An 18099-nucleotide genomic window follows, 5' to 3' on the forward strand; every position below is an offset into this window, starting at 1 on the left:
CCGAGATTATTTTTGTTGAGAATTTGACATAATATCCCTCTCCCAAAGTGACAGTCAACGTCGATACGGGTGGAAGCCTTGTACGTTGTGGTTCTGCCCTCTTCCAAATGTGCTGGCGACAGTCTGTGGGACAGTGGCGGCCTGCACTGGGCCATATGAGGGTGTCGTCTGATTAGGGTCTGCAAAGGTGTGGCTGAATGCAGTCAGGTCCTGAGCATAGGCTGTAGTGGATGAGAATATTTCCGGGTGATTAAGATTAATTTAATACTGACAAGTGCAGAGAGCCATTAAAAAAAAATCATACCTTTTGTATATTCTTACTATTATTGCCATAATCCTTAATGATTAATGAGCTTCAATTATTTATGCATATTCAAGGGGAGGAAAAAAATACTGAAAAGGGCATTAATCATCCTGGCTATTCAGTGTAACATTCCACTACTGGGACACTTGGTGGCACAGTCACATTGAAAAGAGGGCTAGACTCACCGACAGAAACCCCAGTAAACAAAGGACTAAGCAGCCTGTAAAGAAACTAAATCTTGCTGATTATATATGACAACATTTTCTAGGTCATAAACACAAATACATGAAACCAAACACTATGTAGTGAAAGTACAGTAAATTAATACAAGAGAAAAAAAAATACACTTTGACCGAGTGTACTGTAATTGTGTACATTTTACAGAATGCCTTATATATATATATATATATATATATATATATATATATATATATATATATATATATATATATATATATATATATATATATATATATATATATATATATATATATATATATATATATATATATATATATATATATATATATATATATATATATATATATATATATATATATATATATATATATATATATATATATATATATATATATATATATATATATATATATATATATATATATATATATATATATATATATATATAATTACTGATCAATATTAGTATTTAAAAAGAAATACACATAGGTGATACAAAACACAATGAGTAATGGGAAACTTGAGACAGAGTGAGGTAGGCAGGTCAGTGGAAAGACCATACGTATCGATTATCCAGCAAAGATTATGTAACTGAACTGCATAACATGAAACTTCTACCTTGGGTACTGTTGAAAGAAAATGTTTGAATAGACTATTGCTCTTTGCTAAATCCACAGTGTTTATGAAGAATCCTACTGTAGAGAAGGCTTTGTCACATTTTAGGGCTGCTTTGCTATATCTGAGAAAGGGTATTTTGACTTTGTGCAGGGTACAATGAAATCGCAACACTATCACCATATTACAAGGAGAAACATATCTATTATGGCTGACATAGCAGCAAATGATTGTACACATGCATTCCCAGCGAAAATAGATTTATCAACAGCTGTCAATAGCAAAAAAAATGGGTTTAAATAACTTAATTTGAGACTAAAAATATCCACAATGCTGTAGGTTTCTTACCATACTGGCTATATGGAAAGTCAGGCTGTCCAGTGGAAGTTTTGCTCAAGTCCTGAGTTGGTGTACTGGTGGGGGCAAAGCCCAGTGTTGCCGTTCCTGGAGTAGTAGGTGGAGGAGGAACTGTCTGAACATACTGTTCTGGTTGAGGAGTGCCAAAAGTGTAACCTGTTCCAAAAATAAAATGATATTCTTAATAACCTTTTTCTAATGATTTTGATTTGAGCATCAGTCCCCTCATTAATTGTCAATGGCAGCTTAGTGTGCATTGTCAAAACCAAACTTTCAAGTTCAGCACTGCTCTTGCATTGTGTTAATCTGGTTCTTTCCACTTTGTGACCTACCTTTGACAACTGTTGTCATTTACAAGACACGACTGAACTCTTGCAAAATGTGCCAGAGTGGACAACTGCTTCCATAAATTTCTAATTGCTCGGCAATCGGTTTTGCCAGCAGTCGAAACTTCAATCGCAACTGCTCGAAGAAACCACACAATCAAAAAAAAAAAACTCTTAAAACTCTAAAACAACTAAAAAGTAATTTCCTGGTAACCAGCAAGCTGTCGATCCACCAACCTAGACATAAATAGAATATGCACAGTGCTCATATAGTATACTTCAACCTCCATTCCACAAGTTGTTCTTCCTCTATTGTATATTGTTATTTCAAATACTCATCCAACTAAATGATGATAATGATGTTAGAATCACTCACCAAATTGAGGTCCTGTGCTGAAGCCCTGTGAAGTGTAGGCCTGAGGTGTAGCAAAGCTGCCTGCTGGGGTGGTAACTAGGAATGCACTAAAAGGTGAAGGAGGCTGGACGGGGGTTCCCCGACCAGCTGTTAACGTAGGTCCATAACCACCTGATCAATTAGAAAACAACATTTCAAAAGGCACGTTCCTTATTAAGTCCAACCAAGCAATTGTGCTGTCAGTTAACAATTACTGGCATAACAATAACACTGAGAATTACATATGTATATGTTATAGTATCCTTTCTAAGATGGTTCATCCATTGCAATGTGCCCAAAAAGTAACAGAACATTTAGCTTTATCCCGTTTTAATAGGAACTACCATTAATTTCTCAGAATTGCCAAAGAAGTAACTGCTTGTAAATTAAAAATGTACAATTACCAATGAGCCTGTGGTATTCACACATTTGAATTAATTAGTATACCATTATGTAGTAAAACTGTCCTTATGTAAAAGTCAGATGTTGCGGTCCTACCTATTGGTTGGCCAGTGGTGGAAACCCAAATGCCTTTAGGGAAAAAATATATTTAAGAAAAAGTGGTTTAGAAAAAGGAGAAAATTGTCATTTGAAAATCAAAATCCAGTTGAGCCTGTAAAGTGACACTCAAACTACAATGTTTTTAAAGAAAGTAGTTGTAACTCCACTAAGGTACTCACCTTGTGGCCCATATGGCTGCTGCCAACCCTGGACAGGTGCTGCTGGCCACCCATTGGTTGCACTCAAGATGCTTCTGGGTGCCCATTGGCCTGGGCCAAGCTGGCCAGGAGCTTTATTGTCTCGGGGTTCTGCCTTTTTTACTTCAACCTGGACAAAAGGACAAGGAGGGCACATTTGGTAATGCCTGCAAAGGGCCCATATTCTCCCCCACCTAGTCATATCCATCCTAATTGAAAATTTTAAGACTTTTATCACATTGTTTGTTGCCAATTTAAATGGTTTCACTTTAGGACGATAGCAAGGATTGAAGTCTTCAATCAATATTATTGTGTAACCAGGAGACAAGTAGTGCTATGTGTATCAGGTACTAGAAAATAAATGAAAAAAAGTGCCAATTTGATGTATCTTGGAATGAAAATGCCACATTGTGCAAAAACTGTGTAACTTAAAAAATGTCTAACATTTAAGAATAATGTACCTGAGAAACATAGATTATTTTACAATGAACTGCCTTCTATCAAAATGATTATACACTAGTATAAAGTTCCAACTTACCTTTTTCCATCTAATGCATATGAGGAATCTCAATTTATTCTCTTTAGAATACATTTAACTGGGGATGGATGTAGAGATATAATTGTATCTCAATTGCAACATAATAACAAAGTAAACATGCAGAAAGAATAAAATATACATTTGAAGTATAAAACTGAATCTTCATACTGTGTCAATAAAGTAAAAATATTCAAAAGGAAAATCGACGCCAATAAATGTTTTAATTTCTGAGTTGTACAAAAAAACAACCTGACTCTGCTGAGATTAAGATTTATTTAATGCCCTCGACATCTGATTGGTTGTTTGCTAGTCATTTTGTTCATTACATAGTGACATTATTTGAGTAATGTAAATTCATTCACTGTGTAGTCGTGAATACTTATGTATTACTCGATTGTACAGGGGTAAGGGGGTGAATTTACAACATAGCATGCTTGCTGATTGTCAAAGCTAGTAAATGTCTTTTATGGTTTCCCCTTCCTCCTTAAAATGAGAAACATTGTGGCATTCTTGTGGGACAAGAGTGCTTGTCTACCCATCAGAAATTGCTACTTTGCAGTTCTCTGAATGCATGTATACGTTATGTGTGTTACACCCTCCATTTTTTGCTCCCTTTGTCCAGAAACTCTCAAACATCAATGAGTGGAGCAATCATCACGATTTATCTGACAGGGTCCTATGGAACCACCAAAATACATCGCTGCAGAAAAGCAACGATTAAAAACGCATCAAAGTAGCTGCGATTACGGTCACAGGGGACACAGTGCTATTGAGGGGAATGTCATCAATCTCTTACATGTATTGAGTACTAATAGACGTTTTTGATAGGTGAATTGCAACTATCAAAATGTGCATCTCCATAAACAAGCAAGACATTTATTCAGTTACTAATGTTATTGTGTTAACATGATTACAACTATAACTCACTTAAATATAGGAAAACAGTGGCATCAATGAGTAGCAAAAAAATTGATATAGACACAGATCTATCTGAAAAAGCTTCAGTAGCAAACTCTGACAAGGGAGCAAAACCTGACAAAGCGCCAGTCCAACTTTCTGGAGGCAGTATGTCAGAATGATAGAGTTCCGACATCTTGTATTGGTCCCGGACTAGTTTACCGTTACCCATAGTGTGTAAAAATCTTAAGAACTCCGGCACACTATAGCTCGGGTACATCCGACAATCAAATTTTGAAAGTTTCTGTATAGCTAGCTATCAATATCACTCCAAAACCAACAATGAATCTTTTTCTCGTTTTGTACATTTGTGGAATTCTATAAAAGATGAAAAGGTCCATTCAAATCGGCATTTCACTTTCAACTCATAAAATATTCTGTCCCTTTCCACTCATTAACATTCATTATTTGTATATTATGTGTTTTGTTTTAAGAGCCTGTACAATAGATTCCGTGCCTTTAGCCACAGGCCATTTTTGAATTATAAAACCTGCATGACAAGACAGCAGCAACCAGTTAAACAGCTCAAGGAAACGGGCAAAGACTAAGGGGGACCAACCAGAAATAGACTGAGGGTTTGAGTTATTGGGGTCACCTTGCAGGAGGAAAATGAATCACAAATTCAACCCAGCTTTAAAGGTGTTGCTGGCAACCCCACCCTCTTTTCTTTTTTCTCTCTGTCGACCTAATTACGTGCATGTCTGGTAGTGGCCCCCGCTGCCGCCGGCAGCTACCACAGTGCTTTATCCCATGGGCATCACAGCTTCGTGTGATGGATACCATGACTTGAGCTAAGTCCCCAACAGCAGAATTGGGATTTGTACCTCAGTTTGATGTGCTCCATTTTCTAATTTTGGAATGCATACCTCCCAAACTCCCTCAAGTTCCAGTGGAAGGTAATGTCAAGTCAAGAACAATGGATTAAGTGGAGCCTTGATGCCAGCCTGGAAAATCAGGGCAAAGTCAAGAGGGTTGTCTAACTGGAGAATTTACTGGTTTGGCTATCAATTAGATTAGACTCAGCATGGATAGAATGAGAATGTGATGTTTTAATGAAGACAATGTGAGTGTCCACTGTGAGTTGGTCATTCATAATATATGTAAAAAGATTGAGTCAATTTAAAAGGAATCTGAGGATATAATAACTATTGTACTACTGCTTTACCCTAATCTTAACTACACATTTAAGATAGATTTGTTCATTAATTTATCAAAACTGAACACATTCTATTTGGCACCAATGTGACGTTAAATTGTATTTTATTTTTTACTGTCGGCTTTCTCGACAATGACTTCAAAGAAATGAACACATTTTATATTTGGGAGGTAAATGGACACAGTATGGAGATTCTTTGATTGAGGTCACTGTTTTATATATATATAAATATTTTTATATAAAAATAAGAGAATATGTTGACGTGATAGTGACCTGCCAACCAAATACCAACAAAATCCAAATAAACAGAAGTGATTGGACCAATCCTTTAGGTGAATTACTCATTAGAATTCAGTGAGTTGTGGATGAATTTGGTTGAATTTTTTTCAAAACAATCATGTATGCTCAAAAATACAAAAATGTAGATTTTGGGGGGTAAAATCAAATACTTTTGGGAATGAAATTGCTGGATAAACTTAGTAATTGCATCCTACAGGAGTGGTCACTTTTAAACAGAGCCTTGGGTGAAAAGATCTGAAATAAAAAAATATATATTGGCATTAATAAGGATATAGAGAAAATGCTTGTGTTGAGCATCAAACTAATCACTGTGTGTGTGTAAAAAGCCAAAGATGAGTCAAACATCCTACAGCTTATTGAAATGTTTTGTAAAGTCAATCGCCCAAGCCTCTGTTTTATCTGAAGGTTAAAATAAAACTACATCTACACACTTTTTTGCCCATGATGTCGTGAAAATGCATGTTGACAGCCTGGTCCACTGATTGTTCAGCCTCGAAAGTAATAAATCCAAAACCTAGCCAACGACCAAGAGTGAATCAAGGTAGCAGGAGGGGGAGGAGGGGTTGTGACAACACAAGATGAAGAACAGTATTGGGCTTCGGCAGAGTAAGGATGTGTCAAGATTGAGCAAGTGTTACTGGGGTTTGGATGATGTCGCACAAACCCAAAGCAACACAACCTCCAAGGCTCCTGTATACTATATAGCCTGGTGGTTTGGAGGAAACATTACTATGTGTCATTAGAATAATTCTTCACATAATGAATTATGAAAATAATCAGTGAATTCACAATGCTTTAGATTTTATACTAGCATAAGACAACACATACATATATTTGGTGCAGTTTCATCCAAACACCAACTTAAATTGTCCTAGTTATATGGCTTTGGAGCACATGTGTGGCAGCCATTGTTAAAGCATTACAAAGATGTGAAGAACATAAACTGTAGAATGACGAATGTTCTCTCCAAGCTTTAACAAATTAATAATATGACTTTTGAGTCAGGCAGGAAAAGCCGAAAATTGAACAATAAAACACTGCATATGGCAACACAAAGATCTTAGGCCATAATTGGTCTCCCCAAAAATGACATGTTTTCTTAGGTTTTTGTGGGGCATATACAAAGACAACCAGGAACATACAAAACTAAGTTAAGGAAATGCTAGAGAAACTTAACTTTATTTTAAACGCATTAGGGTCACCAATTACGCCAAATAAAAAGGGTGAGAGATATTTGAGAAATTGCTAAAATAGCTTTCAAAGTGCGACATTGATCTACTTTCAATTTGAATAAATTTCCACTATGGCAGAAGTAGGTTGAGTACACATCTCTACTAGGGGACCTAACCTAATCCAATTAACGTCCTAGGAGACATCAATTTTTAGAGACCTACAGCCAAGCATCCCCAAGATGTGTGACCTATTGATATTAATAGCATCTGTCAACGTCCTGTCCTAAATATGAATTTAGAACCATGCTATGAATATTTTAAAAAAAATAACACTTGGTAATGACGTTACACTAATAAATTGGACATTTTTTGTTGTAACATTATGAAATTTCCCAAATACGGAATGAATAAAGTTATCCAATTCTGTTACAAGAGTCAAATATACAGTATGTTTAAAGATATTTTCTATTTATATAACTGCTTTAAACAGAATGAAATAATATTTGTGTTTTTGCTCGCTATTTATTGATTAGATGCAGTAGCTAACATATCAGAATAGAAGACCCTCACCCCAGTTCACAAAGGACACGACTTTGTGTACACCCCAAAAACCAATTGAGCATTTGGGCAGTTTTAAAGATATTGGCCTGTACCTCTGTGGTACCAGTCAATGTACAGTAACCTAAAGGAGAAAAGACAAATCTTAAAAAGACACAGTTAATCACATTCAAACAATTCACAAGAAGAAGGGGGGACAGAGGAAAGAAAAATAGAGAGGGCTCACTTACAAACAATACTTGCATTCTAGATATGGGAAAACATACTATGCCATTTAAGGGAGCATTTTATCATTCATATGCAAAATCAAGGGGAAGGAAACTTATTGCAAGACTAGACATCTTATGATTTGAATGTTGTAAAGTTACGCTAATAGATTGTGCAATGATGTTAATTGTTACATTCCTCATATTAAATTCCAATGACAAACTATTCTGTGTTTTTCCCAACAGAGAGCAAACGGAATGAAGGAGGAGCAACATGGGACACATTGTGGGTCACTGGTCACAACATCGTTGCTATATAGGACAAATGTAGACAAAACAGATGTGACTAGAGCGCAGTGGGCAGAGACTGACACCAACATTGCCGGTGGCAGGTTGGATTCCCAGTTAGGCATTCTTACTAAAAGAGTCACTCGGATAATATTGGATTTACCAGTAATCATAAATATTTTACCTTGATTTCATTAATTACTACATTGAGCTTATCAAATAATAAAATATAGGCATTATTGAGGTGATGTCTGCTCATCACATGATATAAAACCAAAATTCATTAATTAGGTATTATTGGCATAATCATATAATTATTATAGTACGGGTTCACAATATTTGATTCGATATTGGTTATTGGCGTCACTGAGTTAGTAAGGTTGCTTGTTTGCATAGCAAATCAATACACCCTTATTCTTGTGGAATATACATTATCACCTTCATTATTAAGGACCCTGTGAAGGACATATTGCCCAGAACTCAAATTGTTGTCATTGCCTTTTGCACTGTAACCATCTGGCCGCCTTGTATGACTCATTTTTTTTTGTTGCTTTGCCTCCCAAAGCAGCTGGTAAGGACTTGTATGAATTTTGGGCATCTTTTTTTCCCCTAGAATTGATCTAAATTAGAAAATGAGTCACTGACTACTTAAGATATCTCCTAAATTGTCTCATTAGAGTGATCCAAACTCTGGAATGTTTTCTTTTATGTGAACTATATGTGGTTCTCATTACGATTTTCCTTTCAACACGTCAAAACAGAGTTGAAACAGTAAATCCTTCAGTGTTCAGAGATTGTAAAATAGTGTATAACACAGTTTAAAAAAAACAGTGATTGGCAAGTCATGTTTAAACTATATTTAATTGAATACTCTACAGAGATATTTTAATGTTCAAACTGCTAAACTTTTTTTGCAAAAAAATATAAATCAACTTGGAATTTTAGAACTAAAACAGCTTAATTGGTAGCAGGTGGATGCCATGATTTGCATACCTGTCAACTGGTACGTTCTCGCCGTAATTGGTACAACTGAAAGCCCATTTTTATATTGGTACGCTGTACACATGAAAATGGTACGCTAAACGGTGATTTTGAGAAAAAAAAATAAATTAAGGCACTTTCTAGCCATTTTTCACCATCCGCCATTGTTTCTTCCCGGAAACGCATGTCTGCCAAGTGATATATGTACCGGCGCCTCTGATTGGCTAAAAAAAAAAGATCATGATAAACATTTCGTTTTGTAACACTTTCACCATGTGATTTCCGTTTCCTGTTCCCTTGTTTATGTTTACTTTCATTTGATCAGCTGTTTCTGGCATTTTCTACTTGTTGTTCGTGATTTTTTACAAAAAAGTAAAGTGGTAAGATTTTCCATGTATTTATACATATATGTAAGGGCGAAAACAAAATTTGGTAAGATCACAAATGGTTCGAGGTTGACAGGTATGGATTTGCTATGAAAGAAGTTTCCCTGAATTGCTCAATCAAGCAAAAATGGGACATGGTTACCCTTTTTGTGAAAAAGTGCATGAGTAAATAGTCAAAAATGTTAAGTACAATGTTCCTAAATATACAATTGCAAATAATTTTGCAATTTTGTCATCTGCGGTGCACAATTTTCCCCAAAAGTTTCAGAGAATGTATACAAATTACTGCATGCAGTTAATTTGTTTGAACATCAAGTATCTTGTCTTTGCAGTGCATTCAATTGAATATAGAATAAACAATCAATGTATTTTATTTTTAAGGATTTAACGCAACATCCTAAATTCATTGGAATTGGAGTTGTATAAAGAAGTTTGTGATTATGATTTTTTGAGGAATATTGAGATGGTTTTTAATCAAAATGTTCAAATTCGCATTTTTTTGGCATGTGTAGAATAATTGAATAAAAAAATAGTAATCAAACAAATCGGTCCAAGAAAGGCATAAAATTATTTTGGAAATACATTTTAATGTCTTTTGAATTCAATGCCAAATTGTATACTTTCTGTTTTGTGTACATGATAACAACATGGGATGACTAGATTGGAGTGCAAGAAAACAAATCATGAGCTGCAGTGGTTAAAATGACTGTCAATTCGACAGCCAAATGGTTTTGTTTCTCTTTGGGCCAGAATAATTTGTCTTTAGATTTAATATGGCAAGGTATGAATGGAAGGAGGGTTGAAAACAAGATCAGCTTTTACCTCGGGGCCTCTGCTTCTCTGCATCATAGATCATTACCACCTCTGTGACCTTGAATTGGGGAAAAAAAGGAAACAGGACCATTTAGAAATGCAGACAACTAATCAAATTATATAATTTTTATGATATGTTGTTTTATTATAACTAAAGTATCAATCAGTGGGCTCAAATACTATTCCCGACATCAAACATGAATAGATGATGACATCATTAACAATACTCACCACTCCGAACCTATTGAAATAGTCCCTGAGTTCAGGCTCGCCACAGTTATGGGGGATTCCACCTACAAATATCTTCTTTGATTTATTGCTATCAGCTTTGCTGCCCTTCTGAAAGAAAACAAGGAGTGTATGGATTACAGTGCCTGTTAAAGGATCCCTCTGGGAAGGGCCGCTTAGCCGTCATCTATTCAGGCAGTGCAGAGGAAATTAGGTTCTCCTCTTGCCCTGGGGTATAATTCTTAACGTGTCATGTCAATGCAAACACTAGTCTGCACAGATCAGGGAACATGGTTTCCTCCACTCACTCCCTTCACAATCGCACTGCGCTGCACTCTAACTGTAAAGGCTGGAGGCGGCTTCTACAACAAAGAGTTTAATCAAATGCATCTATTGCTTAGCCAGTAAAACGGTGACGACCTCGAGGGCCTCGTTCACAATGGCCTCTGACATTCAAAGCCCGTGCTTGAAGACAGATACAGTATGTGACAAAAGACAATTAATTATCTGCTATTCAATGGGATAACATGTCAATGTTTCATGAATAGGGGAACAACTGAACATTTTTTTATGTCAATGATGACACAGCATTGCACTTATCTTCACTACTACAGGGGAGTTATAATATAATTGTAAATTCAGGTATATGAAGCTTTCCAATCGAGAAAATAATTTTCATGTTGCAGTCATAGGCCAGTTTCTTCTTTGAACTTAATGATAATGTTGGACTATTTCCGTCGCATACTACCAGTAGATAAAGGGGGAAACTTTTAACAAATATTGAACATGACTGAATTTGATTCTAATATCTAAAAGATTTGCTATCTAAGTGCACTGAAATATATTAATGCCGTATTTCAAATGTGACCAATTTTATTTAATTGACCTGAGTATTCAAAACAAACTGCAGTCTACCGCAAATTACAAATACAATCATAAAGTTAATGTAAAAAAAACATTATGATGCCAATCAATTCTAATCCCTGAGCTTCCGAGAGTCACATATGAAAGAAAGACATCTAAATTGCAAGTACATAGTACAAGTCCTATTTTTAGTTAGTTTCACTTCAAACCTCAACTGGGTGTGTCATGAATCGGTTGATTAGATGAATTCCAAGCACATATAAGGTGTTCTAGTATCTGATTATTTATTCAAGACCAAGTACGAGAATGAGCACAAATGCACCGGTGACCATTGACAAACAAATGCAATGGTCTGGACAAATTTTGTGAAATACATTTCAGCTGCAGAATGTGTGATTTACTATAATCAGTACTATGTAATATTCATTATGAGTCTTTCCGTATTCCAGACTAAATACCTAATATTGAAAAACAAGATGAAAAAAAAACAGATTTTCCTTACCCATCCTTCCTTAGTTCGAGATTTTTCAGGTTGCATTCCTCGAGGAGTACATGGCTTTGGGTCAATCTAAGAGCATAAAGAGTAAAGTTTTAACCATCAACAGAGCAGGTCAAAGGCCTTTCACATTTGTTTGAAAGGGCCTGCATTCAGAGTACATGAAAATAACGGTGTTTATACACAGTCAGAATTATAATGTGAACCGACAATTTGATTAATTTGACTTTGAACAGGTAAGTCTTGTAAGGCAAGCCAATATGTATATGTTTTCAGTATCATGTATACTCCAGAACACCCATAAGTATTCATACTTAGTCATTTAGCTACTGTGAATAATCAAATACAATTTAACTGGTTGCAACATACTTAATATTTCTTATTAGATGCACTCATTTTAGGAGTACTTTTGGATGTAATACTTACATTTCTGCCATCTAAATTATGTGGCTTTGTCTCCAGCACTGTCCGTACACAATTGGGGTCTTTGAATTTGACAAAACCAAAGCCTCGCGACTGATTAGTTGTTTTGTCCTTCATTATAACACAATCCACCACTTCCCCATATTGTGAAAAGTAGTTTCTCAGGGTTTCTGTGGGGATAAAAAAGATAAAAAGATGAAAATAATGATAAAGCACAACACCAAAACAATGCAAGCATGCAATGAGACATGAATCATCCCTGTTTCCCTCCTGCAGGAGCTGAAGATATAAATGTGTACGGCTGCTTTTTACATCATAAACAAAGTTCAGGGAACTACCTTGAGGAAAATTAGAAGTAAATTATTATTTATTTATTCATTCAATTAAGTATCGTCAATGCAAACAAAACAGAAGTACAACAAAATATGAAAAATGAGACGCTATGTATACAAAATTCCTAAAAGCCTGATCTATTAAAATTTCCCTTATCACCTAGCACAACAGACGCCACAGCCCTGAGATGCCAGCACACACCTATTCTGACTAAGTGAGCAAGTTTCAACAAATGAAGAGTCTGTAATTGCTCTTCTCTTTGCTTTGGAAGCCCTGGGGGATATGCTAAGGGAACAAGTCGAGTTCCACGGTGCCGTCCGAGTTTGTGATCTTTATCGTACAGTGCCGAAAAAGACACACACGTACATAAATATACAGTGGTCAAAAAAAGAAAGCACCAAGGAAAAGCTAGGCACAGACTAGACTAGACTAACTTCTCTCTAAGGATGTTGTGTAACAAGACCAAAGGAGCTAACCTTTACAAAATGACATGTAAATTAGCCCGAAACTAAACATTCGAATTTCTCTTATGCACATAAAAGTTCTGGTGTGACACGGACCAAAATTTTGTCTGCTTCTTTTTTCATTGATAATGAACAAAGCTTCTGCAATGCAACATTACTAACACAGCAGTCCGGTTTTGGATTGTATTAAACAAAACACTTTTTCAAAAAGCACCATTTTTTTCAACAAGCCATTCTTTCTTTTCAGTTTCCTAGAAAAATATTCCAATTCTCTCTATGTTTGCTTAACCTGCAAAAAAATAGATGCCAGAATCTCTTTCGTGTGCCACTTATCCACCTAATAGTGTAGTGGATCCCTCACCTGACTTGGTGTGGGCAGGCTTGGACTCAATTCCCACTGGTGGCAGTATGATTGTGAGTGCGAATGGTCATCTGTTTCTCTGCGGCTGACTGGCGACCAGTCTAAGGTGCCGTCTGCCTTTCCCCAAAAGTCAGCTGGGATAAGCTCCAGCAACCCCCGCAACCCTTACAAGGATGCGCAGTATGGAAGATGAATGAATGAAAGTGTGCCACTTTGTCCTGGAGACAAATTGCTATGTAATCACAAAGTGTTGCATACTATTGGCCCTTTAAAAGAGAATGACATTCATGACACATACCTTGTGTTGTGCTCCAGTCCAGCCCACCAACAAATAATTTTCTACAAAAAAGAGCACACAAAACACTATAAATGCCAAAGTAATGTCAGGAAAAACTGTGTAAATTTTCAAATACTTAAATGTATGTGGGTCAGGTGCACAGTGTAAAATACAGGTGTATTACACAGTCAATGTGACAAGAAAGGTCCACAAGTGTAGCGTGCGCAAGTGTAAAAAAAGTCACTTTTTGGTAGAATATTTAATAGCTAATAGTTAAATAGATCTCTCAAAACAGTAAGCCACAACAGGGGTAAATGGTACAGCTACATACAGTTAGGCAAACAATTGTAAACGGTCAACTGTGTGCGATAGTATAGCCACAAAACGGGTCGGGAATCTTTATGATGGAGAGCCATAAACAATTCATATTTTAAAATATTATTCCTTCAGAGTCAAACCCAGAATTCAGACGTCAAAATACATGAAAATGTCTGCCTTATTTAGTCATTTCACCTCTTTTAAAGTAAAAAAAACTTCATTCCTTTGAAAACATTTTTACACTGTTTCTAATCTATGCAAATCAATGAGAGCATGCAGGTAGAAGAATTTAATGGAAAATAATATGATTAAAACGGTGCTAGTGCTGGCATGACACTCCTATTGGTGTGTTTGGGACTCAGCTCTTCCCAGCAGTTTCCACATTTGACCTCACAGGTAACCAAAGAGCCATATACACCCATCAATGGAGCCACATGTGGCTTCCGAGCATTAAATTCCCTACTCCTGTTATAAAATGTGCATTACAGTCGGAGATAGAAGTTCAGTAAATGCACTGAAGTGCAGATGAGTGTACAATGTGTATGTGTGTCATATTACATTTCGAATAATAGTGTTCCTAGTACAGTTTATCCAAAAAGATATAGAAATGACACAGGCTGGAGCCGGCTGCATCCAGTCGGAGCGGTCCCAGTTAGAGAGATGCTGCCGGGGTTCAGAGCGCTTTCCGCGGATGCTGCAACTTCACGGACACCTCATCACGTAAGCTATATAGCGTCGAAAACACACTTGACGACCGTGGCATCCGTGGAGGACGACCGGGAAAAAAACGATGCGATGCCCGCTAAGTGTCCTCTTATGTCCAAGTCAGTCCGGCCGGTCATAATTGGTCTACGCTGGCAAACGTCAGCTAGGCTAGCCCCAAAGCAGAGAACCGGCATAAGTGGATACCGTGCCACTTTTGCACCTTGTCATAACAAACAATTTGACAAAAGCCAACGCCGAGGTGGAGCCTTTCCGCTTGGGTTGTCCCCCGCAAGACTTCCAGCGTAAAATGGCACTTTTTTTGCCTTTATTGGCGTGCGTTAGCGTTCTCGCTAACGTAGCTCGTTTGAGAACGCTAGCTGTCAAACGAGCCCGGTAGCAGAGTTCGAGACTTGGGCTCTCAGGTTCCCGTGTAATAACACTTCCGCGTGGGACGGATCTTACCCGATTTCATCGCCGACTAAATGGTTGTTCATTTCGGAGGATGCGGGCGGCGGGGCTGCGTGAGCAGTGGTCGGCTTCTCGCTTGAGTGCTGCCCCTCTCAAGACTGAGAGCGAAGGAAGGTCACTCCGCTTTTTGGTTCAAAACTGCTCTGCGCAATGACGACACTGCAGAATGCACCGCCTTTAAAGGAACACTCATCCACCACCACCGCAATTCCATCGCTTTACTGCTCTCCTAATGATTCGAAGGATACTAATAATCCAAATTCCCAAGAAATTCACTTTACGCATCTTGAGCCTCATCACTTACAATGAGCAAGATCGCTTATTCTCGAGTGTCAAACTGGCATTCAATGGCAAATTAACTTCTTAGTTACATTTTACGGTGATAGACGTCCAATCTGTTTGGACTGGGAGGTTTGGCAGCGATTATTCACTATGGTGAAAACAACACCCAGTGATTTACAGGCATACTGTCGGAATGAATAAGGGGAAATAATCCAAATTATTTTGGCACTGAAATAATGCCCATAGTTGGCTGGGATAGCCTCTAGCACCCCCGTTCCTACAAAATAAATGTTCAATACAACTGAACTCTATTTTCTAGGTGTAATTCGTTTATGTATCACTAGAGGGGGCCCACAAACCAATGGATTGGTGGCTATAATGTACATAGAATACATAGGACTCTGATCTCATTTTCTGAACCGCTTTATCCTCACTTTGGAATGTGGGAGGAAACTGGAGTACCCAAAGAAAACCCACACCGGGCCAGAGTGAACATGCAAACTCCACACAGGTGGACCGACCTGGATTTGTAACCAATCCTGAGGAAAGCTATTTGTCCCCCATTCTGGAAGGCTGCAAGTAATAGAATATAAACACACACAAAGAGGCCCTGCAGGAAAATGTCACTATTGATTGGAAGGGTCATAGGAGCAAACATTGTCATTTGTTAAAACGTATCTTTTGTGATTGGTGTTTGGGTCATTGTTAATTAGCAAATGGATTATTGGCACTTTTGCAAATATATCTTCATCTATCTATGTCAGGCCACCAAGGATAGGCAATTTGGGTATTGTGTTAGTCAAAATACAGATGTAATTATACAAACAAATATTGTGACAAGCACAAGAATTAAAGGGACAGCATTGATAAATTAATTCATTGGAATAGGGATCAAACCATACAAATCTGGATGCAAAAAAATGCAAAATTAGTTTAATGAAGTCTCAAAATGGGGAAAAATAAGATCCACAATGAGGTCTTAAATTCTGTAGATGTGTCTGCTGAAGTGTCCCTTTAAATGACCCCCAATTGTGTTAGAAAGATTAATAATCTATTTAAATCAGCTTTATGTTAAATTAAACCAGCACAGAATGACTCTAGTGTGTATAAGGAAATTCCGTTAAGGTGGTCTTTCTTTCATAAATGATACTTTTTTAGAGTTTTCCTTTTTTCTTTTGTAATTTGGTGGTTTGCCATAACATTTTTCTCAGGTAAAATAAGTCCCCTGGGCCAACAAAGGTTGTCCCTGATTTGCTGCCTCAATAAACTCAGCCACATTCTTTGGGGGTGCCCTTGAAGTCACAGTCACACTGGCAGAATTCCGAGGGGTGTCTTTATTTTCAGGAATTTGGAAGACTGAATAGGAAGAATCATTTACATTCGCTGCATGTTAGAAGACCGAGCAACCGTAAAATCAAAAATTCTCAGTTAAGACTAACTTTTTTACATGAGTAGCCATAGAGTACATTATTAATATATTATAATCAATGCTAACTTCATTTAGTTTTGACATTTTTTTACTCAATTAGCTGTGTATGTAAAGTCGAATGGTAAAAACTGCAATGGGGTTTTGCACCTACGTCAATAGAAAAGCATGATTTTGAGCTCTTCCATTATTATACAAAAGCTGTGTGGTAAGCGAGGTAGGTGGAAGTAAAACCTTGTCTGCATGAGGACCCTCAGTGAGGAGTAAACCCTACTCAGCCTTGCCTAATGTAATTGAAGTGCATGATAGGTAACGGTAGTAGAGGTCACGTTAAGAGGACGATATGATCTCTTTAGTCCATTATACTCCTATTGTGTTGCGCGTAATATTGCACAAGGGAAAGGCTTAAATGTTTATGTTAAATAGGACCTTCACTCATTTTGACATTCAGATTTTGTGGCGGTTTGAAAAGAAAAATCTAAGCAATACTTTTCCTTCTATGGTGGCTCATTTTGGTACATAAATCTAAACATTTATAGAGTTGTGTTTTTGTTCAGCAAGCTATATAATTATTTGTTACCGGATCAATACCTGCAATGTTTATGTTCTCAAATCAAGCCATGTTCATTATTTTTGCATACTGAGGGTTGGAATTCAAACAGTCTATCCTCAAAATATGTACATGATATAGATATATAATGTAGAGCAGTTCACTAATATCATCTATGTTCTTCTTCTTGAGACCCCAACCATAATTATGTTAATATGCACACTGTAAAGTATAAGAATTAACAGAGACATACATATTCATTACCATTCTGCTTCGCATAGTTAAATCATGCCAAAGTAGATCGCTAAGCCTCTGAAAGAGGTGAACGTTAAAAGTCATTGTTGGATGATATCAGATGATCAGATACAACTGAGATTTCAATGGTTCTTTTTTCAATGTGTCTGTGGCTTGCAAGACAAGGTCATTTTGGGAACGGGGGTGCGATTGGAAATACTATATTTGAACAATGTTATGGGCAAAAAATACAACGAGTTTCCCTATAACCCAATAATAAAACCTAATATCATAACATGATTTCACAACTTATCTATGCACGCAAAATTGGATCTTACACGCTTCATTCAACACCACACAGACAAACTTTGTCATTTTGAAGTCCATCAAATAGCGATGAAGAATAATGAACCAAGAGAT

General features: G+C 36.9%; 1 protein-coding gene across 2 annotated transcripts; it reads right to left on the reverse strand.

The window, feature by feature from the left end:
* Nucleotides 1–9: 9 nt before the first annotated feature.
* Nucleotides 10–15355, reverse strand: dazap1 (DAZ associated protein 1). Of its 2 annotated transcripts, none has more exons than XM_077717732.1 (12): nt 15182–15355; nt 13718–13758; nt 12265–12431; nt 11845–11910; nt 10482–10586; nt 10260–10308; nt 6278–6360; nt 2878–3025; nt 2696–2728; nt 2180–2329; nt 1469–1633; nt 10–221 (listed from the first exon to the last, which is right to left on the reverse strand). In XM_077717732.1, exons 1-12 carry the CDS (start codon nt 15211–15213, stop codon nt 55–57), a joined length of 1206 nt encoding a protein of 401 aa, XP_077573858.1. In that variant the 5' UTR covers nt 15214–15355; the 3' UTR covers nt 10–54. The 2 variants fall into 2 exon arrangements, with proteins under 2 accessions (XP_077573858.1, XP_077573857.1); XM_077717731.1 differs by having other exon boundaries at nt 10482–10589; nt 15182–15354.
* Nucleotides 15356–18099: the final 2744 nt, after the last annotated feature.

This window comes from Stigmatopora nigra, chromosome 5 (genome assembly GCF_051989575.1).
Source record: "Stigmatopora nigra isolate UIUO_SnigA chromosome 5, RoL_Snig_1.1, whole genome shotgun sequence".
Lineage (NCBI taxonomy): Eukaryota > Metazoa > Chordata > Actinopteri > Syngnathiformes > Syngnathidae > Stigmatopora > Stigmatopora nigra.